Below are 26,077 nucleotides of genomic sequence, written 5' to 3'. Positions count from 1 at the left end.
TTAACAGTTTCAAAAGCACAAATTAGAACTATTAAATAGCGTCAGGAACAAAATATTTATAAGGATTCTAAATTAATTGTAGGCACGTGCAGCTAAGGAAGCCGAGATTCAGACTATACTTCGCAATACTCAGCAAAATCCCAAACCAATAAACTCCACACCTGCCTCACCACATCCCAATCTCAGTGTTGCATTACAACAGGCCGCACAATTTGTTTCACCCGCATTTATTTATTCTACTCAATTGCAACAACAGCAGCAGATCCAATCTTCACGTCAGTCTAGTCCTTTGCACAGCAGTTCTGTTCAGAAAAGCAAATCATCAGTGGCTACAAGTGCGGCGACCGTGCCTCTTGACTTGAGCTCCCAACCACCAGCGGCCAAACGATTTAAAATGGAATTACATGCTGCTGGTAGCAATAGTGAATCAGTTGGACCTGTTTCATCAAATGCAGCAATGGCCCCTTCGTCACCAACATCAGAAAATAATGTCTTGATTGGTTCCAGTGGTGGAGTACAAAGAGCACGTTCGAATACACCTGACAAATTCAGCGATTCAGTCTCACCAGCGCCGGCAATAACTCGCCAGTCACCTACTACACAACAATGTCAGGCTCAAAGTGAAGAAGTAGCCCGGTGGACCGTTGATAATGTATGCGCTTTCGTGGGCGAAATTGATATATGCGCTGATTATGTGCAGGTAAGTTCGAGACTATGGTAAAAAATGATTGTACTTCCACCATGAAGGAAAAAATTTCAATTGATTATGAATCTTATACTTCTACAAAAAAACCTATCTTTTGTGTATACTATTTCAAAAGCAATGAATTTCCAAGCGAAGTTCAATACCATCAAATACTCCAACTAATGTATCAATGTTAGTAATAAAATCAGGTAACTTCTGTTGTTTTTATTTATTTATTTCAATCTGCGGTACAAAATATGTACCTCGCAGACGTACGAAATAAAGAATTATAATTCGCACATAAAAGTTATTGCATGAAAAAAACAAGTAGGCAATTATAGTCAGATTTTTAAAAAAACTGGCCTGGATAAAGAAAATGCATATTAAAAAGCATTTTGAACTCGTCGTGTGTTATTCCATCTCTGAAAAATTGATCATATGGGCTCCAACTTATAACAGCGTATTTTAAGTGGAAACGGACAAGAGCGCAAATATGTAGCTGTTTAAATCAGGAGGTATTACGTCTAGAGACTACTACTTCGGAATAATAAAATGTATATGGCTATTAAAAGAAAACTTAGCGTTCAAATATGAGCGACAGATCTATAACTTTTGAAGAATACCACTAGCAATAGTATAAAAAGTTTCATAAAGATCGCAACATGTCATAAATGCTGAATCAAAGCACTTAACATTCAGAGGTGGTCGGGACTTCCCATACCACCGATTAAGATTATTCAGATCATTTTGGAGCTCCAATGCACCGACTGAATTCTTAACCACCGCAAAAATCGTATAAGTACAGCAAACACTATTAAAACGAAAACTAACTACAAATGTCATTATTGACAAAAAAAAAACAAAGAGTAAAGGCCCAAAAATTATCCTTTGGGCACCCATTATGTAGCTATAAATGAATCCAAGGAAATATCATATCCTCTCCGCCAGGACTGTAAAATTTTCATGTTCATTTCTGAAAACGCTGTACTCTGACCAGAAAATGTAAAGTATTTTCTATCCTCTTCAAATATTGAAGAGAGCGCTGTCCCACTGATTTGTTGTCAAAAATGTTGTCCGAAAATTGTAATTGTTATAAAAAAATGGAAGTACATCGTGTAATTTATTATATTCAATATATAATTTGTGGAAGGATTGCATTTTTCTTGTTCTATTCTCATATGAAATACACAACATCTTCGTAGCGTTTAGAATTATTTTTGTTAATGTCGGCGTATAATGAGTTGTTATTTTATTCGAGAAAAGAAAACTCTATTAGATAAACCACAAAACCTGTGGACTTAAAATTGTTTATATGCATATGTACATGCAGTGTCGGACATACATACGTGCATTACATGTACAAATACTGTTTTTTGCCGCCTACTACGAGTCAAATATATTTTGTCGCCCAATTTTTGTAAAAAAGATTTTTGATAATTGTTTAAATCGATTATGAAAAATAACTATTAAACTTAGTCTTAATGGGTTTAGTTTAATTTTATTTGCTAATTTTTTTTAAGTTATGTGGTAATAACTTTACACAAATACGTTCAATATGTTTCGTCCCGCACGGTATGCATACGCATATGTTCCTATCAAAGAAAACATTCTAATAAACCATAACCAATCATTAGTTTCGCGATTTTAATTTAAATAATAATCGAATAAAATTTTATTTTTCAATCTATAAAGGTGAATGTCTGTACGTGGTTCGCGGATCACTACGAAACGACAACACCAAATGACGTAAAAATTTTTATACATTCATATTTTTACCCAATGAAGGTTATAGGCATGTTTTTATGATGGAACTCCCTTCCCACACCCCCAGGCCGCACCACCACTCTCATTCGTCACTAATAATCAAATATTTGCTTAAATTTAATCTAAAAAATCTTAGTTTTTCCTATTTCCCACTATTTATAGCACACTCTAGACTTCATAAACCGCATAAGCTGTTCAACTATGACCCAAATGCAAAGTTCAAAAACGGTTTGAGATAGAAAATTAATAAAAATAATTTTACTTGGTATTTTTCTGATTGATTGTTTTGATTTCAACGAGGCATAGCAACGGATGCCGGGTATTGTAATATTATGATTATTAATAAAAAATTGTTTTCTATGAAATTATTGTTTGTAATTATTTTATATACCTAAATCCCTCAAAACTACTCCTACGCGAGCGGGGCCGCGGGTTAAACCTAGTATTAAACTAAATTAAAGCAAAGCATATCCGTGGGGATATGTACACGAACTTATTATTATTACTGTTATTATTATTTTTATTAGTGTTACAATTTTTATTATGATTTATCAGGATTTACATATACATAAATACTCATGGATATGTTAGTAAATATGCATCCATTCAACCAATAACTGGATATTTGACACTACTGCCTCTGTTGGAAACTATATTCACATCTACATCCCTACATAATCATATGCACATACATATATACGTTCATATGAACATACATTAGTGAATATACATATGTATGTACATATGTACGTGCATACACACATTATTTTAAGCTTGAGCAAATACCGGCTGTAATGGCAATACCAAGGCATTAGTAGTTGTCGAGCCAGTTAGCACGATCTAGAGCGCGTAGTTTATCCATGTAGCGTCAAATATGCGTAGCAGAACCGACCCATCTAGAGTGAACTTAAGTTGCATGCCACATAGCTCTTAAACTAAATTCAAAAGCAATTTGAGTAATAATATTAAATAATATACACATGTGGCCACGGCGACACTTGAATGTCTCGTTGAGACGTTGCTATCAGAAGTGTTACGGATGCTGTCGATTGTCATACATACATTCACAAATACATACATAGCCGGTGCATTTTTCTCTAATATACTCATAAACATATTTCGTTGCTGCTGTGTATTTTTGTACTGGCTATGGCCTCTGCTCATGCACTTGTCAAATACCTGATATCGCCATCCACCGCCGTACAACCACTTTGGTAAACTTGAATTTGCAATGTTACATGTTTGCTATACCGGCTGGTCATTTGTTCTACTAGTTGAATCACCTTCATGTCTCCTTACCAAGTAAGTTAATATAACGCACAAGCTTGTCATTGTTGTATGGCGACCGATCCTAGTGTTGCATGGTTCGCTTCACCATGAATGATGTGTTGCTTGCTCCAGTTGCATGAACTTGTTCCGCATGCGCGCCTTCTAGATCGCGCAATGCCATTAGAAAAGCACGAGGTGACATTACACAGAATGTGTTTCAATGTAAATTGTGGTCAAATATATTTAATTTATTTTTTAAACACTTAAACCAAACTTCTAGAAATAGGGGCTTTGGAACTTCTGTGCGAAAAACTACATTATCGCAGAGGAAAAATATTTTCAATTATATTCCAGGAAATTTTACCACAGTTTTTTGGGATATTTATTTACTTATAATTTAGTCAGATGTGTCCTGTGTCTTTTTCCTCTTGTCTTCTTTCTCTTGTTGCTGTAGCCATCTATTTAGTATTTAAGTAATGAATATTTATTTTAAATGGATCTCAGAAAACAAATATGCATGCGTGTTTCTGGGTTTCTGCAATGTTCAGATACGGTAACCACATACTCGTACATAACTTTTGCAACCACCCAGTCAAATACCTATGGTATGTACGTACACATGTACCCGTATGTTGCTTTACATACTAATACATATATTATATATTTGTACGTATGTATGTAAGTATGTATATATAAAAGTCATAGAGATCAGACTGCACTTACTATTTACACATTGGGCTTTTGTGCATCAGCAGGATATTTTATCCATACAGTAAAGCAACAACAACTTTGAATTTTGTTAATTGTTTTGGATGTTGGGCAAATTTCATTTGTCGGGAAGGAATTCTATAATTTAGGTTGGCATTTAAGCGTGCATGAAAGATGAGCATGCGCATTAAAAAATGGGGGATGCTTCAGTAAAAGACAACCAATGAAATATTATTAATTTTTAAATAAGCCTGCTATATATACATATGTGCCTTGTACATAGTGTGTATGTTTATGTGTCCTTTTTTCTATTTTATATATACATAATTGGCGCGTACACCCTTTTTGGGTGTTTGGCCGAGCTCCTCCTCCTATTTGTGGTGTGCGCCTTGATGTTGTTCCACAAATGGAGGGACCTACAATTTCAAGCCGACTCCGAACGGCAGATATTTTTATGAGGAGCTTTTTAATGGCAGAAATATACTCGGAGGTTTGCCAATGCCTGCCGAGGGGCGACCGCTATTAGAAAAATGTTTTTCTTAATTTTTGTGTTTCACCGAGATTCGAACCTTTTCTTTTCTATTTTAATATAATTTATTAATTACATAATATAACATATTAATTACTAGACCTATAATTTGTTATAGCTCTTACTGTTTGTTCTTATCATAATAATGATGCATTTGTCAGGTTTCCGTGTTTTCCTTAGGCATATTCATAGGGGAGCGTGTTGTTATAATTTCTCAAAATGTTGCATTTTCTACCCCACAAAAAGTAAAGGAGAGCGCTGGCTAGAAATTCGGAGAAGGTAGGTTGGAATCTCCGTGAAACACCAAAATGAAGAAAACGTTTTTTCTAATAGCGGATAGAGGATGTATCAGGTCCTGGTATCCAGTCCAACAAGACGGTGTGCCTTACTCCTAGTTTAGAAGTTGTTGTGTGAGAGTACAGTGCACTTAGGGTCGCCTGGCTTTTTGCCAAAATACTGATACGCTTCGATGTAGTATATCTTCCTAGGTATTCTCTGCCAGAGACTTCTATGTCATGGATCTCTTGAAAGACGGTGGTGAAACTGTTTATTGGTATCGATATTTTGAAGTCTGGTCCAAGGAAACCGCACCAGTTCTACCATCCGCAAGCGACGACCCATCTGTGTACTAAATTTGGAGAGAGCCCAGTCTAAAATAGATACCGTGAAATTTCTGTAACTCTTTAGCGCAGGATTCTTGACATCATGCAATTGCTTTATAGGATTGTTTATGAATTTCATTGAGATTTCCCTGCGAACCGAATCTTTTGGTGAGAAGTCTTAGAGCTCATAGGGTAAGCTCATTCTTTGTCATGTTAGGAAAGGAAGGTATTCCTATACATAAGTGCACTGAGTTCAAGTTCTTATCGCCCCAGGTATGCCGATGCACACAAATCGTAGCAATTAACTTGATTTTGTTCTTGAAGTTGTTTGTCCAATTTTAAGTCATCATGCTAAGGAATGCTAAGATGACTACTGATTTTATAACAAAAGTAAGTCCTGTAAGTTTTTTGAGTGGACAGATCCCACGTCGCTTTATTGTTAACAGCGTATAAGTGAGCATTTCAAGTCAGAGTTCTTTCCAGCAACACACCAAGATATGTTGCTTCCTTAGAATAACTGATTCTTGTACTCCCTAGAGTCGGTCCTATGATAGAAAGTTTCATACTCCAGACGAATTGTACGTGAATTGTCCAAAGCCCCTGAGATGTATGTACATAAAAGCACACTGGGCAAGTTTTTACTACTAATCTAAACTTTATAAGAGTTCTAGCGAGCGTATTGTGTGAAAGGCTGAAGCCCACCGTCAACCAAGTGATTGGACCTTATCAGTGTGGCTTCAGACCTGGAAAGTCTACCATCGACCAAATATTCACAATACGCCAAATCTTGGAAAAGACCCATGAAAGGAGAATCGACACACACCATCTTTTCGTCGACTTCAAAGCTGCATTCGACAGTACGGAAAGGAGTTACCTGTATGCCGCGATGTCTGAATTTGGTATCCCCGCAAAACTAATACGGCTATGTAAGATGACGTTGCTCAACACCAGCAGCGCCGTCAGAATTGGGAAGGACCTCTCCGAGCCGTTTGATACCAAACGATGTTTCAGACAGGGTGACTCGCTGTCGTGTGACTTCTTTAACCTGATGTTGGAGAGCATCGTACGAGCCGCAGAACTTAATCGCTCAGGCACAATATTTTATAAGAGCGTACAATTGTTGGCGTATGCCGATGATATCGATATCATCGGCCTTAACAACCGCGCTGTTAGTTCTGCCTTCTCCAAACTGGATAAAGAGGCAAAGCGAATGGGTTTGGTGGTGAACGAGGACAAAACGAAGTACCTCCTGTCTTCAAACAAACAGTCGGTGCACTCGCGTATCGGCACTCACGTCACTGTAGACAGTTATAATTTCGAGGTTGTAAAATACTTCGTTTATTTAGGAACCAGCATTAACACCGATAACAATGTCAGCCTTGAAATCCAACGCAGAATCTCTCTTGCCAACAAGTGCTACTTTGGACTAAGTAGGCAACTGAGCAGTAAAGTCCTCTCTCGACGAACAAAACTAACACTCTACAAGACTCTCATCATGCCCGTCCTAACGTATGGCGCAGAAGCTTGGACGATGACAACATCCGATGAAGCGACGCTTGGAGTGTTCGAAAGAAAGATTCTGCGTAAGATTTTTGGACCTTTGTACGTTGGCAACGGCGAATATCGCAGACGATGGAACGATGAGCTGTATGAGCTTTACGACGACATAGACATAGCGCAGCGAATAAAGATCCATCGGCTTCGTTGGCTGGGTCATGTCGTCCGAATGGATACAAACGCTCCGGCTTTGAAAGTATTCGATGCGGTACCAGCTGGTGGTAGCAGAGGAAGAGGAAGGCCTCCTCTGCGTTGGAAAGATCAGGTGGAGAAGGACTTGGCTTCACTTGGTGTGTCCAATTGGCGCCGGTTAGCACGAGAAAGAAACGACTGGCGCGCTTTGTTAATCTCGGCCAAAATCGCGTAAGCGGTTATCGCGCCAATTAAGAAGAAGAAGAAACTTTATAAGAAGTTAACGAAAAAAAATTTAGCATGAAAAATACTGTAAAAAATAAACTGGCTTAGTTATGTGAACACAAATGTGTATGTATGTATGTACATATTATATGTCCGACGATGATTGAGACTGATGAATTTGTTGAGCTGAGTTTTGATAGAACTTCTTGTGCTGACAATGGTGAGGAAGGCAAAGTTAAAAGTAAGCATAGGGTATATCAAATGGAAGGTAATTGAATATACTGTTTAATGAAACTCACTTTTTCTCTTTTCGAAGAAAATTGTGGCTAAAGAACAACAATACCTTGCGAGCCGATGAACGGCCGTCTGAACTATTCAAACATGGCTGCGATGGTTGGCGCTTGCATCAGCTCCTATGCTAAATATGGTGGAATGAATGCACGCCTTCCAATTGCAAATTAAGTGTGCTCTGTTCAATCCATAAAAAAAAATGATTCTGTGTCTGTGTCCACTACTACTCGCTTTCGAATGCACGAAAAGGAGTTGCATATATGCTGCGAAGTCTGAATTTGATATCTCCGCAAAATAACACAAGCAACTCTGTTTGAATTGGGAAGGAACTTTCCGGCCCTTTTTTACCAAACGAGGTTTTAGACAATTGTGTGTCTGTTAAACCTGGTGATAGAAAAGAATGTTCGAGCCGCAGAACATAATCGCTCACCTATAATTTATCATAAAATCGTGCAACTGCTGGCGTATGATAGTAATATCGGCTTTAACAACCGCGACGTTAGTTATATATGTATTGGTGGGTCTATTGGTAAGGAAGGACAAGACGAAACACCTCCAGTTATCAAACAAGATGTTAGCGCCCTCGGCACCCACGTCACTGCGGACTGTTTAATTTTTAAGTAGTAAAAGACTTCATTTATTTATCAGCATTAACACTGATAATATTGTCTATCTTAAAATCCAACGAAGCATCTATCTTGCCAACAAGGGCTACTTTTGACTAAGTGGGCATTTAAGTATTAAAATCTCCTCTCGGGGAACAAAAACTATTGTTTAAAAGTCTCTCATCTTGCCCGTTCTATTATATATCGCAAAAGCTTTGACGATGCCAACATCTATTAGAGTGCTTGAAAAAAAGATTTTACCGAACTGGCAGTTGCACGTTAAAGATGGCGAATATCGTAGACGATGGAACAATGAGCTGTACGAGGTGGTAGCAAAAGAAGAAAAGCCGTCCTTTGTGTTAGAAAAATCAAGTGGTGAAGGATTTAGCCTCATATGTGAGCTACTGGCGTCAGATATCACGAGAAAGAAACGGCTTTATTATACACTAAACTCGGCCAAAATCGATTAAGCGGTTATTGCGCCGATCAAGAAGAATAAAATTTACCTTTGATACTCGATATATCAAAATGTTTAACTTTCAAGAAAAAATGCCTTAAATCCCGTTGAAATCAGCATAAAAACTTCTATTGTTTATTTACTTCTTCCGTTTTTTTCTACTATTGTTCTGAGATCGTATGGATCCATTCCATTGCTTGTTACATATGCATATTAAAAGAGGTACATGAGCTTATAGCTACAATACTAATGTAAAGTGCTGAAAAACCTGGCAGTCATCCTACTCTTGAAATAGGACAATTACCAAGGCGTATCTATAATGTATGCATCTTGACAAAAATTACATTTTGCTCTAAAGAACTCCCTTTTCTACTCTTTTGCAGCATTTTCGTGATCAATGCATTGATGGCAGCGGTTTGCCTTTGCTCACGGAGGACCATTTGCTGAATTCATTGGGCATGAAATTAGGACCTGCGTTAAAGTTGCGGTCAATGCTTGCGAAAAAACTAGGCGGTCCCTGCCCATGCGTGGCATGCATTACACAAACACGGCAAATGTTGGCCTTACAAGCCGCTGCTAAGAATGATGCAGCGAGACCGATATCAACAATGCCAATAGAAGCACCAGCAGCAACTGGAGATACAAGCACGGTTGGACCGACTAACGATATCGCCGCCATTAGCGATATAAACGAGAAAGAAAAACAGAGTCGTGAAGAAAGACAAGAAGTCCAACAAACACAAACACAAATAACGGAGCAGCGGCGACCGAGTGTCAGTATCAATAATGAGAGCAGCAGTAGCTGTTCCGCCCTCACACTACAGATAAGCGCCAATATATATAAGAATGAGCCGAACAGTGACAGTCACAACAATGAGAAAGTAAGTAGTGAGAATAAGAGAAGCGGCGTAAAAGTAGCTAACAAAACGACTGGCGGTAACACTTGCTGCATACTCGACACTCCGTTTGATTCCATAGCAAATAAAGACTGCAAAAGTAATAGTAGAAGTGGCGGGAGCAGTAACACTAAGAACGGGAGTTTACAACGAGCCGGAACAGGTGATGTCGCAGATGTTGGCAGTTAGCTTCCGTTTTTTGATATTGTGTATATGGTATTACTATATATATTAGTACTGCCCCCACTATATATATTAGTACTGCCCCCACCGAGCTTGATAAGCTATGATTTTTTGACACTGGGGCATAACTCTTAAGTATGTATGTATATAGCGAATATTCACAAATATCTTATAAAAGTTTTCCGCTCTGTCTTATAAGCGTACTTTTTTCCGACCCGTATTTTACTTATTTAGTGTCGAAATAAAAACTCTTACTTACAACCGCTGCGTGAATTCAGTTATAATGCCCGAATACATTTCTCGAAGGCAGCATGAAACTAAGTTTATCTAATTATAGGAAGGAATTAAACAATCAAACGCACTACAAAAATTGGAGAAGAAGCTCAGCTTAAACCTTTCAAGTTAAAATGCGCCATTCAGTCGTTAACATATAATTTAAGTACGATGACTTTCAGTTTTCAATAAACCAAGACTTTTAGCTAATTTTTAAAAAGGGCAAAGATATACCTATGTGTATCGCACATTTGCTGCAACGTGTCATCATCCATCATGTAGAAATGACTAGTCCATTATTTTATATTGCGTATAAAATTCAACAAAATTTCAATTTACAGCATCTCGTTAGGTGAAAATATCGGACAGGTACGGTTGGAATTCACTTTGGAATGAGTTTCAATGCAAAAAAATTAAGATTTCAATGAAATTCACTTGGAAGAGAATCCTGCCCTTTTTACTTAAGGACAAAGTAAATAGAAAGCTTTGACGGCCTTTTCGGATGATGGCTCTCTTGAAGTAAATGAGCGATATTTAGATACATACATATCTACAATTCCTCTCGACAAAACTGAACTTCTAGTTTTCAGTTCCGCTCAATGGAAACTTAGTCTGGTTTGGATGAGTAGTGTTTTATTGTTGTGTGCAGAAAACACTTTCACATATATACATATGTACATACAAATATGGTATACATAGCTAATTTGAAGGTAATACGTAAGGTAATGCATTTTTATTGGCACATCTCACAGTTTAAAATATTAGTAATTCACTTGAGCTTTTCATTCTACCAGTCCTAATAAAGGGTGTTTTTTTAGAGGTTAGGTTTTCAAGATGAAATAAAACGTATATAATTTAATGTTATGGCCAAGAATTTAGCTTTATTATAAAGATAAGGGTTTGCCATTATATTTCAAAAATGATTTCGGGCAAGTGGCCGCCGCGGCTGGCTCGAATAAATTCCAGCCGAGAGGCGCAATTTTCGAACACTTTTTGCAGCAATTGGGGCCGTATGTCAGCAATAACGCGCCGAATATTCTCTTCCAAGACGTCAATCGTCTCGGGCTTATCTGCGTCGACAAGCGACTTCACATAGCGCCACAAGAAATAGTCCAGCGGTGTTATATCGCACGATCTTGGAGGCCACGCCACAGGTCCACGGCGCGAGATAATGCGCTCACCAAAAGTTTCCTTCAATAAATCGATTGTTGCGTTGGCTGTATGGCATGCAGCGCCGTCTTGTTGGAACCAAAGGTCGTCCACATCAACATCGTCCAATTCAGGCACGAAAAAGTCATTAATCATGGCTCTATAGCGCTCTCCATTGACTGTAACATTATGGCCGGCTTCATTTTTAAAGAAATATGGACCAATGATTCCCTCTGCCCATAGAGCACACCAAACAGTGACTTTTTGAGGATGTAACGGCGTCTCAGCAATGGCTTGTGGATTATGTTCACTCCAAATGCGACAATTTTGCTTATTGACATACCCATTCAACCAAAAGTGAGCTTCATCGCTGAACAAAATTTTCTTGTGATGCGTCGCGCGAACCGAACCATTATTTTCGTAATAAATTTGCACGATTTGGAAACGTTGTTCAGGTGTAAGTCTATTTATTATGAAATGGCAAACCAAACTGAGCATAAATCAAGTGACAGCTGTCAAAAAGACCATCTACGAAAAAAGTAGTGCCAACTTGAAAACCTAACCTCTAAAAAAAACGCCCTATATTACCTTTCTTTAATAAACTCAATTTTCCATAAAATTATAGTTTTCTGAATTATTAACTCCTCCCGGAACGATTTAATAATGAAAAACTTTATTTAAAAAAACTGGTTTCATTGTACAATTCTTACCTATTCTTAATTAGTGTATATATCTTAAATCTTAATTAATATGTAAATTGGCAAGCAAAACCTTAATCAGCTTAAGTTAATAGTTTTCAAGCGTGTGGTACTTTTCAAAACACGGGTAAATTTTAAACTGAAATTATTTTCATATTAAACAGAAACTTTAGTGGCATGACATAAAAAACCACGAGTTAGACTCTCATTTTACCGGAAGGGGTTAAATAAACTAAAACTAAAGATTTCGAAGTATTTGTGATTACCACAATACAGGATGTAACGAATTTTCTGTAATCTGGAACTTCAGTTTGTTGTATAAATAATTTAGCTTCAGTTTTTGAACAGCAATCATTATTGCTATAGTTGTTGTAAATATAATAGCATTAAAGATGCATTTAGAATATCATGCAATTCATTCATATGTAGAACAGAAAAGCAATCACAATAGTATGCAAATATTTTGCTGTTATGTAGTAAGTAAGTTTTCTCATAAAAAATGCCTTAGTATAATGAAGAATAGTTTTTTTACCATATTTATAGTAATATAGTTGTTTTAGTAGTAAAATATGATATGTAAATATTAAAAATAATAAGCAACAAAACATCGCAGTCTTCCACTGAAATAGTTACTATGAAAAATAAATTTAAGCTTATCTGCATATGCGTACATAACTTCCTTACCATTCTGTTGTACTATTAACCAGGTTACATGAACTCTTCAAAGCCGAAAATAAAAAATAGTCAATTTATTAGAAATAAGGCTAGTTTCTTAAAATAAATTTATATATTCCCAATGTACCCACCCCTAAAGAAAGTGTACTTAATTTTAATGGAATTTCTAGTTTAGTGTAATTATCGTTTTAATAAGATAATTAACAAACAAGTCAGCAGTTATCTAAAATATTCAAATATTTTTAATATTTACATTAATTACATTAATATGTACATTATTTAATGCTAAGCTATTTATTACTAGTCAGTTTAGGAATACCTATTAACTTTTATGGATACAATTATGTGCTTCTTGCTAAAATTTGTTCAACACTATTATGTTTTATAAAAATTTTAAATTTCTGTCACTTAGTGAATTAAAGTCTATTAACTTCAGATTATGAGACTAGTAAAACTCTGATGTATTAAATATGAACATGCAAATATACACATCTTTTTATGTGCGTCATAATTATACAAATGTTATTTAGTGTATGCCTTCCCGTACATAAGGAAGTTAATATTTAGCATTGGATAAAAAATAGTTTCCTCCTTATGTGAAAACTTCACAACAGGTTTGTATTTTACTCATCCATACTATTTAACTGGTGCATTCGATTCGCCACTTTTCTGTTCGTTTAGCGAAAAGTGTGTATAGGAAGGCAGCAACAAATCATGGCCTAACCCCTAAACCTCCTACCGTCAAAGTACCGATCCCCCCGGTACAACCGTTAAGTATTCGTCGGGAGGCGGTTTGAGCACTAAGCTCAATGTCCGTTATTGTCCTGATGCAATACGTCGAAAGTAGCATCTGCTTGTTACCACCCACTGTTTAGGTCATCTGATGAGGTCCCTGTCATAACAGTACTCCCCCACCCACCATGTCTCTGTCCATACCACAGAAACGTAAGTTTCTATGTCTGGTATCGTCAGTTTACCTGCATCCAAATAAATTTATCTGGAAAGTGGTCCTACAGCACAACCGTAAGTTACTGTTATTCTGATATTCGGTTGATGGTCGGCATCATTACAGGACACAACCCATGGGGTCAGCATATGACCACCATTGGAATCATCGAGAACCTGGTATGCCTGTCATGCTTGTAGGAGGCGGATAGCACTGAGCACTTTCTCTGTGAGTGTCCTGCCTTTGCTAGACCAAGGCTACGAGTATTGGGTTCCGATGTCATGAGAATGAGTAATATTCGTTCTCTAAAACTGGAGGATATTTACAGATTTGCCAAAGAATCTGGAAAATTCTCACAGGACTAACTATCTCTATTTCTGTCTCTATTCTTTCCTATCTCTTTCTCTGATACTTTTCTCCTTCCCTCCCTGACTATCTACCCCCTTTCCAGAGCTTTAAATACAATGGGCTCTTAGCCTGAGTGTTTTAGGAGCCACCAAATCTCCTGGTGCTCCTTGTCTCGACGTTTTCAAATTCAAATTCACTACAGGAAAAGTTGCTACATCTACTACTATGGAATTTCAGCTATTTAGTGCTATGCTTTCGCTTTTTCGCCTTCTCTCCATTTATCTCAAATCATTGAGTACGAACGCTGACAAATTTCTGATACCATCCCATACTTCTTTAGATTGTAGTATACCACTCTATCACCGCTTGTTTGTATCTTTCAGATGAACAGGTATACATCAATATTGATTTTGCTGCCGCTTCCACCCTCTTCAGATCTTCGGGCGAGTCACCATACTTTATTATACCATAGAACAGGCACCCAAAAGCTGTCGAGCGCAGAACAATCAAATCCATGAAAACCTTTGCACCGCAGTGCAAGTAAAAATTCCCATACTTTTCTGTTTTTAGTCAGACGCGTCCTCAATCCGTTATCGTCAACTCGAAGACAAACGAAACATTGGGTTAATTTACCATTTATATCTATTTACACACAGCCCATAAAGTCTGCGTACAGAGAGCCAAAGCTTAACGACCTCGGCTGTGTATTTTGGGTCGTTATCATATTGGATCCAAAACGTTCTTAGTAAGCCAAGATTCTCGGTACTCTGTTTCAAATTCCCTTTTGAAACGTTCTAATTTTCCCATTTATCCATTGTCAATTCAATTCTAACTCACCCACTCTACTTGCCGCCTGCACCCCACACCATAACATCACCACCGTCGGTTTGACTGTGCCAACAAAATTTTGTTTCTCAAGAGCAATTCCTGATTTGCGCCAAACAATTTGAGGACCTCTTATCCCAAATATACAAAATTTACTTACGTCCGAAAAAAATCATTTGTTTCCAAAACTCTGGAGGCTTACTTACATATATACATAATTATTAGCAAATTCAATGCGCTCTCTTCTGTTAACAAATGAAATAAACGGTTTTCTTCGAGCGACTATACGATGATATCCAGCTTTATGTACAACTTTTTTTTAAGAATTTTTAATAAAGGATAACTCTTGCCATATTGATTATGTTGCGATCTTCTCGGACCGATAGTGTTCTGGGACGCCCAGATCTGGGTTTGGATTTTAAAGTCCCCGTTTTCTTGTAACTGTTTACTGCGCGTTGAACAGAGGAATACATTCTCCTAATAGATTTGCCAATATTGCGGAAACTATTTCCATCTTTCCACAAATTTGTAATTATTTTTCTTTCTGATACACTAATAAATTGTAGCAGCATAAAATTTTTCCTTACATATATATGGGCAATGCTGCTGAAGTGACAGTCCTTGGTCGAATATAAAGCCAGTTCCGGTTGCCTAGAACCGACGGTCGGGGGAACGGCACTAACTAACATCTTTCCCTTTAGTTTCCATGTTTTCAAATTATTACCTTTTTTAAATAAAACCAACTGCGTTCGTCAACCAATCAATTATAATAACAAAGAGCAAAATTAGCAAAAACAAGAAAAACGTCTAATAAAAGTAACGGTATTATTAAAAGAAATAAAGTGAACGCAGATTTTCGGTCGCTGTATTTACAGCGTGCTGCAATTACTTTATGCAAAAAAATTGAGTGAGGAATCTTGTTGTTTTCCTTTGTTTTTGTAACTTAGGGATGTAATGGAGGAATAAATTAATAAAATATGTTTTCAACTATATATAATATTTATATTGTGTTTTTAATCAATATATAATTGAGGTAAGCGCTTTTGTTGGGTGTTTTGGTCGAGCTATTCTACTGTTTGTGGTGTGTATCTTGATGTTTTTATCCACAAATAGAGAGACCTACAGTTTTACGCCACCTCCGAACGCCGATGTTTTTCATATGAGGCTTGTTTTTTTACTTATATACATGTAATTTCTCTATTGACCCATTTAAATTTTCAGATTTTGTTGGATTTTTAAATTGAAAATTTTTATGTGCGAATATATTATATAAAAATATTATTTAATTATTTATTAAATAAAAATATACTTTTTAAACATCAGATATCTATAGTATTATTTTAAAACATGGCGCTTATTCTGACTAAACTACAATATGTACAGATATAAAATATATATCAAAAGAATGGTTTAGATGAGCATACCTATTTCCGGAAAATTATAAAAATTAAAATTGGTTAATTTGTTCATGAAATATTTGCGTGTAAAGTTATCAAAATTGTCATATTGATAACAACGATGTCTATGCAAAGCGGGATGATACACAAATACGAATATACGCATATATATTAGTACCAAGAATGATAGAAACATTATTCTTTGCATCATGTATTAGTACTTCGTTTAGCTCTCTTTCTAATGAGCACAGCATTGTATGGGCAAAGAACTCTTTAATTTGTATTGATCACAGCATGTCTATGCAAAGAGTAAAATTAATTTTGGGAGCGGGATTACGACACATACAAGAGCACTTATAAATGTACATTTCGATTCTCAATAATTGTTTTGTTTTGTTCTCGGGTGCTGCGAATTTTTTTCAAAATTTTATTGTGATGGCAATAATTGGTATGAATTGACAATTGACTGGAAATTTGTCAATTCACTTAAAAAAACGGTAACAGTGCAAATTAGCAAGAGTTTTGGACAAACGCAAAATAGAATTTATTTTAGAAAAAAGTACATCCATATTTAATTTTAAAATATGCCTACAGGACGACCAAGAAGAGTTCGTAGAAGAGTTCCTACTTTAAGTGGAGGAATAGAGCAGGTAAGTAAGTCAGAAATGTTTGAAACGTCACGTATTGGATATAACTGGTAGAAGCATCCATCCACCTTTGTTTTCGTTCATATATGGTACAATTGAACTACAATATATAATTGAAAATTGGAACAGTGATAATGTTGATTCGCAATTTAAGCCCAGCAGAAGGATTGGTGAATGGCACACGACTTATCATAAAACAAATGCATCCGAATTGTTTGCACGCAGAAGTGCAACTGGATGTACAGGGAAGGCGATTTCTATTGCCTCGTATAAATTTGCAGCCGAGCGAAACCACACTTCCTTTTACGTTGAAGCGCCGCCAATTTCCCATTATAATAGCCTTCGCCATAACAATAAATAAGGCCCAGGGGCAAACATTATCAAGGGTGGGGCTTCATTTAAAGGAGGATTGCTTTGCTCACGGCCAACTTTATGTTGCGTTAAGCCGGGTTAGATCCTGGGAAAATATACGAGTTCAAATGGGCAATAACGAAAACTTTACGTTGAATGTAGTTTATAATGAAGTAATTAAAAAAAAAAAATACTGATTTAACTGAAAAAAAATTTTAAAAATATACACTTTTCTAATCATCATAACTTTTAATATATAAAAGTGTCACATATGCTGATTACTTTCCGTGGGAAAAAAGCCCACCCGATTTTCGGGAGTTACATACTAGTTATTATTAAAACATAACTATCAGATATTACATTTACATACAAATTTGTAACATTTAATATTACCCAGCTTGAATTAAGAGTAACAATATTGTTTGGTTGGTATACACATGTATACATATATATCCAAAGAGCTCTCAAAATTTTAATTTCATTTTAGTCGTTTTCGGCACATGCCGTATAGTTAGTGATATACGAGTCCCACGCTGTAATATGTCTCCAATTTTATGGACCGTTTCGCAGCTCTTATAGTTGCAGATTCGGTCGCAGAGAACATCTTGTTTGACTTCATTAATTGAATGCAAATAGTCAGTATACAATGAGTCTTTGAGTATTAACAAACTACGGGGCTCTAAAAGTATTCTGAAAATAAGCTTACGCGCGAAACCTAAACTATGGAGATTATTGGATGCATCCTTTTCTCGTTCAATGAAGTCAAGGACCGTATGAGAGCCACAAGTTATAGTTGATATTACAGGGTAAAACAGAGGACCATCAGTATGTGGCATAATCCCTTGTCCAGGCAAGTATTCGTTAATTAGTACGTGATTTGCTTTTCTAGACTCAAAAATATCTATATCAAAATTGGTAGGAAATTGGAATCATTAAATGAAAACACTATGTACTAAATTTACCATTACCAAACTTACTTAAATTATTTATTTTGTCTACATAAACCTGCAGCCATTCAGGAATTCGCTCAGCTAGCATTCCGTTCGGATGGGGTATGCCCCCGTAGTTTATAAGGCGCCTGTTAAGCAACTGTGTCCATTTAGGTTTTGGAGCTCGATCGATCTGAGAGAAAATACGTTGCTCATCTTCCGAAGTTATGAAGTTTGGAATATATATAGCCGTTGGAGGGCACTGAGTAGATTAAAAAAGAGTTAGTCATTTTGTTTGCTTTTTTTGTTTTTGAACCTTCACCGCATCGAATGAATTTACCATGCGAACTTGGAAGTCAGACAAATCCATATCACAAGAAATGTAATATTTGAAATGTTTGTGTATTTTATAGATCTTCTCTATTTAAGAATTTAGTAAATTTCCTTCCATAAAATAAATTACGTTACTAGTAGTGCCCCAAGTTTAAATTTGAAGATCTTAAATAAAATAAATACCAAAGCAAAATTTGTCATCAGCTGTTTGTACAAAACAAAAACAAAGAAATCCTAATTTCCTTTTCGAAGAATTCACAGTGAATGGATTGCAAATTAAGAAAATTTTCTTTCTTACGGTCTGGTAGTTTGAATGTCAGTAATCCATTTTTTTGCCAGTGCTTTATTAATTTACATTCAGATTCCCAATATTTCAAGGGAAAAAATAAATGTAAAGACATATTGCCAACCATGTTCGTCATTTGTACCGTTTCGCAAAAACAATAGCAATAGGTATATTCACATTTACTAGCCCATTCACAATTTTCTCATTGGCTTCGTCACTGGCTATGATTTTTCGGAGATAGTAAATTCGGCATTTGACGTAACTCGCCAACGGCGACGTTTCGTTGTAGTTTGTGTAAGAATCGAAGTCAGAACCAATTATTTGCACGAAACGCGTTAATGGCAGTTGTTGGATACACATTTATTTGATAGAAATCCAGCGTTTGGCGCGCATTTAATTTTGTTGGAAATTAAAATCAATATATTTTATGGCAGAATTCATATTATTCATGGTATATACTCCTAGATTAATGGTGTTTAGGTAGCTTTAAGCAGTTATTGTTACAAAAAAAGTAAAATAAATGAAACCAATTCGTAACAAAAAGCAAAATATTAATAGTTTTGAAGCATGTGATATTTTTCAAAAGGATTACTGAAAAGTTCTCACATTGATCAAAAGCACTTTTTTCTTCTAAACTATCGCGAGCGCTGACAAAATATGTTCTCTATTTTTGACATTATGGGGAGTCAGAATGTGAAGTGCGAATTTGGGGAAATAAATGCTTGACGTTCTGACACGTTAAATGTACCCAAACTGTTAAGAGTGAATTGTCTTTATAACTGTTGAGACGTCTATATTGCCCAAATGATGTTTTCTTTTTTGACGGCTAATAAGTATTTTCAATTGTCTTCAGAGAATTATCTTATATAAATCCTAGGTTAAGAGAGCATCTTTGGCTTTTGATCTTTTAAAAAGAGTAAACATTAACCCTCGATTTATAGGATGTCTTCGCAGTTCGTTAATCTTAAGTACGTTTACGTTTTTATACTATGCCGTTGTGGTATGTTATTACAGACAAAAAATACATCTACAATACTTGTTCAGCGTATCAGGAATTTGACAATTCGAAAAAATGTAAGGTAATTATTTTTCTCATACTGACAAAGTGTTCCAGACTCGAACTATTGTGAAAGAACACCTTGTGCTTCACAAAGCAATGATTTGTTAATTCCGATAACGGTGCAGGCCGTATTCAGATCTGTCAGATGAAGGGTCAAAAATGTTCATTCCAAAGACGAAAGGGCGCGAAGACACATATAGTTTAAGACCGATTGTATTTATTTACTTCATTTTGTAAAAATTCATAAATCTTACTTTATAGGAACATAAAACGACAGCGACCACCAGTGGTACAATAACAGTCGAATTTTATTTTTGGCCCCCGTGCTTTCGAACAAAAAAAGTTTAATTTTTAATTTAATTAACGAAAGTACTTGGCGACGAAGTCTCTCTCTCGAAGGAAATTCACCTTGACGAAATCTAATTAGATCCACTAGAAGACCTTTCAAAACTTAATTGTATTAAAAATATTTCTCTGCGCCTAGTGGTGGGAAGCACCTATCTTAAGGCTTTTTAAAAAGTTCTTAAAGTCTTCCACTAAATCAATAGAATTATAAAATACATTTATCGCACAGTATACCTTAAATATAGTTGCCCTCGAAAAGTTTTGTAAAAATTCATATGTACAACTCATTCAGTTTTCAATTTCGTCTGCACATATATTTTAAGCCATGATAAAAATATAGTAAGGTGGAACCGTTCCTTCAAATGGATATTGAATCCGTGCACTTTCCAAAAGAATAAATAAATAAAACGACTTGTAATTATAAGAGATGCGCAAACGGGTATACATTTTGTAATTTCTTCCAAATACCTTAAATGCGAAATAAATAGATGGAGATGTTTGCGGAATTAACAATGAGAACTTACCTCGTCGTCCATTTGAATGTTTCAAAAGGGCATTACGTTACGCAATGAGAAAGTCATGGCTGGTTCGAGTTGCAACATTAAGTCGCAATCTCGAACGAAAATTATTTTATATGTGGGGTGCTACTCAGGTGTTTGTTGTTCGTCTCATTTTTATGGAGTAACAAGCATAAAAAGGAGAGGAAAAGCAAATCAGCGCAATATTTGGTCGTATACACGAAGAGTAAATGACACACAACTCTGCGGCTCCACAGAGTTAACCGAACCGATTAAATTAAGACTAAGATGAAAATCAAAAACATATCTTTCCGAAGCTTTCTAACTATACCAAATATGTTTATGCTTTGGACATTTTTGATTTTTGCCCCTTAGAAGGTACTGTGAAATTTTTGAATAAGCTATCTGAGAGTTGAAAAAGCATCTTGATTGTCTTGACAGTTCTATTCGGTTTTTATACCTGCTGTTTCAGTATTAATTAAAAAACTTATCACGAAATTATGTTATTCTACGATATTAAGGGGATTGTCTCGTAGCATGTCTAAGCATTGTTCCTATAATATTATAGTTTTTCGGGCGCTTTATTTTTTATGTTTAATTGAAAAAAAAACCAATATAAAAATATTAACTAGCAAGGATTTCTAAAAGAAAAAGTTAAAAAAAAAAGAAATTAAATAAAAAATTAAAACAAGAGCTTTAACTGAGTAATGCTTCTTTTTACGATTCTAAAAAAATTGGTTTGTTTCTAAAATTATTGTCGGAATTAAGAGAATAGTAACCCAAGTGGATAATGTGTAAAATTTTGCTTTTTAACCCAAATCCGAATGCAAAATAGGTCTGCATGTGTTATTTATTATTTTTCAAAATAAACCAGTATTATTCTTTGTTTTTTCCTGCCAAAGTTCAAAATAAAAGTGTAACGAAGAAGTACAAAACAATTGATATCCTTTTATTATTATTAACTCAAAAGTTAAATTAAAACATTGTTTTCTATGTTTTCACTCAACCGCGTCTTGCCAGTGCAAATGAAACTCGCGCTCGAATATATTTCGATCGTAAAGTTGAACCGCGCTAATACGGGCTGATATATCTAAACGTAATTCATTTACCGCCAGGTGGAAGTTTTCTCTTGCCACTCGCTGTTTATCCACAGGCAGGTGCAGCAGCGGTTTGCGAAACACACTCAAAATTTTTTTCAAATGATACTCCACACTAGCGCTACGACCTATGCAGATCCACAGATTTTCTGGATTACGGATGTTTCCTGGAAAACGTTTACGCAGGTCAAAAGGAGCTTGGCCAACAGTTAACAAGGCTTTGACTTCAGAAACAATGTTGTTATGAGCACGAGTATCGCTAAGACTGAGCGTTCGGTACTCATATTTGTCACAGAACGCCATTAAATCACCAACACAGCACCATGGCTGTGTAGCCAATTCGGTATGCTTACTCATCCAATTGACATATTTGCCCTTGGGATTCATAGAAGGACTGGTACATCTTTGTAAACTTGTGTTAAAATCTTTACAAATTTCGTGATTTACAGAAGGCGTAAACACAACATCGAGGGACTCAGCTTCGTTAAGCGTCTGTTATTTAATCTGATCATCTATAGCCAGCTCAGGTGTATCATTTATGGTTACCCTTTTAGTTGTGACTTCCCTTTTAAGTTCCTCTTCTTTTTGCTCACGCACTTGTTTTAAAAAGCGACGCACTCTCCTAGACATTGGATTAAATATTGTATTTGGATAGTGCCGCTCAATCAAATTCCTTTTGTAACGTTTATTTTACTAGTTTTTGCAATTATGATTTTTTTACATATTTTATTATATGTATGTAATAGTAAATACCATTTCAATGATGAAATGTATCGAATTAAAATTTTCACTTTTTATGCAATCACCTCAACAACAGTCTGTGGTCGATTTTGCTGTAGCTATACTCCGCGACCACAACTTTATATCGGTTTTGCCGTGATTCCTCTTACTTTGTCCTGTCGATTTTATCAGTTTTGGTTCTGTATTTAATCGATCACATTAACACAACTGCACAATGATGTACGTACGTACGATGTATGTATGTATGTACTTATGTATTGCGAACCGAGGTATTTAGTGGTTTAGGAGTAATCTGTGTAAATTTTGTTTATGTAAATGTGCATACGTATGTGTATAAATTGGAAGTTGCAAATATTAGCGTATAGTTTTTCGGTCATTTACTGTATGGTAATTTCTTTAAGTGCCGCATTTGCACTAAACTGCGCGTCGGATGTCTGTTTTATATTTAGCTTTCTGAAAAACAATGTGGACAAATAAGTAGGAATAAAAATATCACTTGCCGGCAGATGCAAATACGTGTAGTGTAAATTAACGATTTACGTTTGCATTTTTTAAAATTCCATTTATTGTATACAATTTAAAATATATTTGTATTGTTTTTTGTATTTATATATTAAAATAATGTAAAACTTTCAACTACGCATTCATAATAATGCATAATCATACGAAGTGTCGGACAAAACATATAAATCTAAGTATATATATAAAGTGAAATATAAATTTAAAAAATTAGCAAATAAAATTAAACTAACCCCCTTAAGACAAAGTTTAATAATACATTTCTTTTCATAATCGAATTCGATGTAAACATTTTTTTTACAAATTTTAAGCAAATAACAGTCGAAATTTATCATAGTAAGCGACAAAAAAAACCGTTTTTGGTTATGTAATGCGTAGTTTAAGCATTCTTAGTAAGCTTTTATTTGATGAACTCTGAATGAAGTGAATAAAAAAGTTGTGACGCATTCAATTTTTTAATATTTCCTTAAAAATCAAGTAAAAAAGTGAATATGGCTTTAAGAAACAACAACGCGACAGATGATAGTGTCAATAATAAGCAACCTTCAATATGTTTTGTCCGACACTGTAGTACACAAATCGCCAGTATTCTAACAATTTTCATTTCATTATATTAAAGTTTTAAAAGTAGGCAATATAAGAACAAAATAAGTTAGTGAAGCAAAAGTTCGGAACAAGCCACCTTCATACAGTAGAACAGTTAATTTGTTTTTTTTCTTGCAATTTAGTGATTTTAATGCCAAGTGCCTTGTTTTTTGTTGTTGTTACGATTGTTGGATTACACTCCGATTGAAGTTTTGTTAAATTTTGTTTTTGTACTATTGCTATCACCTTCTATGGGTTCGTGATATTCCACAACGTTGTACGATGTAGAGAATACAGAAGATGGCGCTTTCCGAAAACTGCTACTTTATTTTTGGTGAATTTGATAGTTGAATGACGTCAGTATATGCTCCATATTCTTGGCTTTCTTTCACTTATTTCCCCCTTCCGTTTCTTTATTTTTTTTTATTAGCGTCACAGCACTTGGGAAGGCACAATTTATTCTATAATTATTGATAACTTTGCCTCTTATTACTTTTCATTGTGTTTTTTTTTTTGTTTTTTGGGAGCAAAATGTAACACTAAAATAGAATAGATATGGTTTAGAACAGAAAAGATATGGTTTTCATATTATTTATTTCTTTATTCTTTATTCAAGCGCTTTGGCATAAGCAATATTTTTTGTTTTTCTATTTGTTTTTGAGTAAATAATATGAAATATAAATTGAAAATCAGGAAAAAAGAAGATTGTTTTTGAATTTCAAATCAACGCAAATGAATAACTAAGAAACAATCGTCTTTTTTCCTGATCATCCATGAATTTTCCGTTTCAATTTATATGTTTTATTAAGCATTGGAGCTTTTTTAACCATTATCCATTTATATTTTTCAAAAAAAAAAAAACGAAAAATTTTTTTTTTTCCACGAACACATAATTTCGTTTGAACATTCGGATTTCACATTAAATTCTCAAATTTCGTAAGAAATTATTCACTGTTCCAAAATCCCCTCCAAAAAAATTCACAAAGAATTTTTACACTTTGCACTCTTCTCCTTATGGCATCTAAATCAAAAAGAAATATTGACACATTGTAACTCACACTGTCAATTTGACAGTTCAGTTCCGCCCCAAGCGTTAAAAAAGTAAACGACATTATGGCTGGTTCAAAAAAACGCTGTACGCGTTGCCAATGTTCCGAATTAAAACCAAACTTTACGAAACTCATTTTCAATACTTACTTACAGCTTTCATTTGATACCCATATTGTACATACACAACCAAAGGTTACCCGGGTCCACGTTTTGGTCTCTATCTCGAGACCCTAGTCACGGAGCGGCATGAAAAATACTCTGAACTAAAGCATTCACCAACAGCTTCCATTTGATACCCATATTGTACATACACATCCGAAGGTTACCCGGGTCCACGTTTTGACCTATATCTCGAGACCCTATCTACCAATAGGTATCCAAACTATACGGAAACCATCTTCAATACCTACTTAACAATGTGTGTAACTTTGGTTTAATTCGGTTCGAAGGCACGGCGGGTCCACGTTTTGGCATATATTTCGAGACCCTAGTCATCAATAGGTATCAAAATTACCCCGTATTAAAGAACTTATCAACAGCTTTCATTTGATATGTACCCATATTGTACATACACAACCAAAGGTTACCCGGGTCCACGTTTTAACCTATATCTCGAGACCCCAGTCACGGAGCGGCATGAAAAATACTCTGTACTAAAGCATTCATCAACAGCTTCAATTTGATATCCATATTGTACAAACACATTCTAGGGTCCACGTTTTGGTCTCTATCTCGAGACCCTAGTCACGGAGCGGCATGAAAAATACTCTGAACTAAAGCATTCACCAACAGCTTCCATTTGATACCCATATTGTACATACACATCCGAAGGTTACCTGGGTCCACGTTTTGACCTATATCTCGAACCCTATCCACAAATCAATATGTATCCTATGTTACTTCTATCACCTCCAAAAACATGTGTACAAAGTTTCGTAATAATCGGTTAAGTAGTTTTGGCGTGAAAGCGTAACAAACAAACTTACATTCACATTTATAATATTAGTAGGGATAGGGATATACTTATGTAAATATATTTGGTTGTTATGGAATATTAGTTATTCAATACAAATGCATATAATACTTATCAGGTTACTCGAATCGTATTGAAGACCATAAATGTGCACTTTGCACTACCAGTAAACTTGCATAAAATAAATTAGTTCTGATTATTGAAAAAGATTAAAGTAAATAACACTGTGCGACAGTGATTTTATACTTTTATGGAGACCTAGTACAACTTGTAGGTATAGTAAAACTAAGAAAAATGGTATAGGAGAAATTTCCAATACACCCCCAAAATCTCGTTTTATGGCCATAAAACCGTTTTTCAGTAGGTTGATGTGAAGAATCACTCCTAACTTCGCCAATTTCCATCCGATTTCGAATTTGTTTTTTTACT

The 26,077-nt window shown here is 35.5% G+C and overlaps 3 protein-coding genes across 7 annotated transcripts in view; 1 reads left to right on the top strand and 2 right to left on the bottom strand.

Moving 5' to 3' along the window:
* LOC129247036 (nuclear pore complex protein DDB_G0274915) overlaps positions 1-10,031 on the top strand; it is an 85,326-nt gene extending 75,295 nt beyond the window's left edge. For all 4 annotated transcript variants that reach the window (XM_054885900.1, XM_054885899.1, XM_054885902.1 and 1 more), the window contains 2 exons: positions 83-700; positions 9,208-10,031. In XM_054885900.1, the coding sequence (XP_054741875.1) occupies positions 83-700; positions 9,208-9,909 (1,320 nt within the window). In that variant the 3' untranslated portion in view covers positions 9,910-10,031. The remainder of the gene's footprint in view (positions 1-82; positions 701-9,207) is intronic.
* A 7,405-nt stretch (positions 10,032-17,436) lies between these two features.
* Positions 17,437-18,677, bottom strand: LOC129248556 (alpha-ketoglutarate-dependent dioxygenase alkB homolog 6). Of its 2 annotated transcripts, none has more exons than XM_054888148.1 (3): positions 18,464-18,677; positions 18,190-18,403; positions 17,437-18,113 (listed from the first exon to the last, which is right to left on the bottom strand). In XM_054888148.1, exons 1-3 carry the CDS (start codon positions 18,509-18,511, stop codon positions 17,677-17,679), a joined length of 699 nt encoding a protein of 232 aa, XP_054744123.1. In that variant the 5' UTR covers positions 18,512-18,677; the 3' UTR covers positions 17,437-17,676. The 2 variants fall into 2 exon arrangements, with proteins under 2 accessions (XP_054744123.1, XP_054744124.1); XM_054888149.1 differs by having other exon boundaries at positions 18,482-18,675.
* A 2,934-nt stretch (positions 18,678-21,611) lies between these two features.
* Positions 21,612-22,707, bottom strand: LOC129248149 (uncharacterized). Its single transcript, XM_054887595.1, has one exon. It carries the CDS (start codon positions 22,165-22,167, stop codon positions 21,682-21,684), a length of 486 nt encoding a protein of 161 aa, XP_054743570.1. The 5' UTR covers positions 22,168-22,707; the 3' UTR covers positions 21,612-21,681.
* Between the last annotated feature and the right edge of the window lie 3,370 nt (positions 22,708-26,077).

This window comes from Anastrepha obliqua, chromosome 5, assembly GCF_027943255.1.
Source record: "Anastrepha obliqua isolate idAnaObli1 chromosome 5, idAnaObli1_1.0, whole genome shotgun sequence".
NCBI lineage: Eukaryota > Metazoa > Arthropoda > Insecta > Diptera > Tephritidae > Anastrepha > Anastrepha obliqua.
This window is presented reverse-complemented; position numbering and strand designations above follow the sequence as displayed.

Bases quoted from the DNA above. Each gene is read 5' to 3' on its own strand.
- LOC129248149 (XM_054887595.1), bottom strand. From the start codon at position 22,167: ATGAATCCCAAGGGCAAATATGTCAATTGGATGAGTAAGCATACCGAA.
- LOC129248556 (XM_054888148.1), bottom strand. From the start codon at position 18,511: ATGGATTTGTCTGACTTCCAAGTTCGCATGGTAAATTCATTCGATGCG. The intron at 18,404-18,463 runs GTGAAGGTTCAA...TAATCTACTCAG, and splicing joins TGGTAAATTCATTCGATGCG to TGCCCTCCAACGGCTATATA. The intron at 18,114-18,189 runs GTAAGTTTGGTA...ATTTTGATATAG, and splicing joins AGACAAAATAAATAATTTAA to ATATTTTTGAGTCTAGAAAA.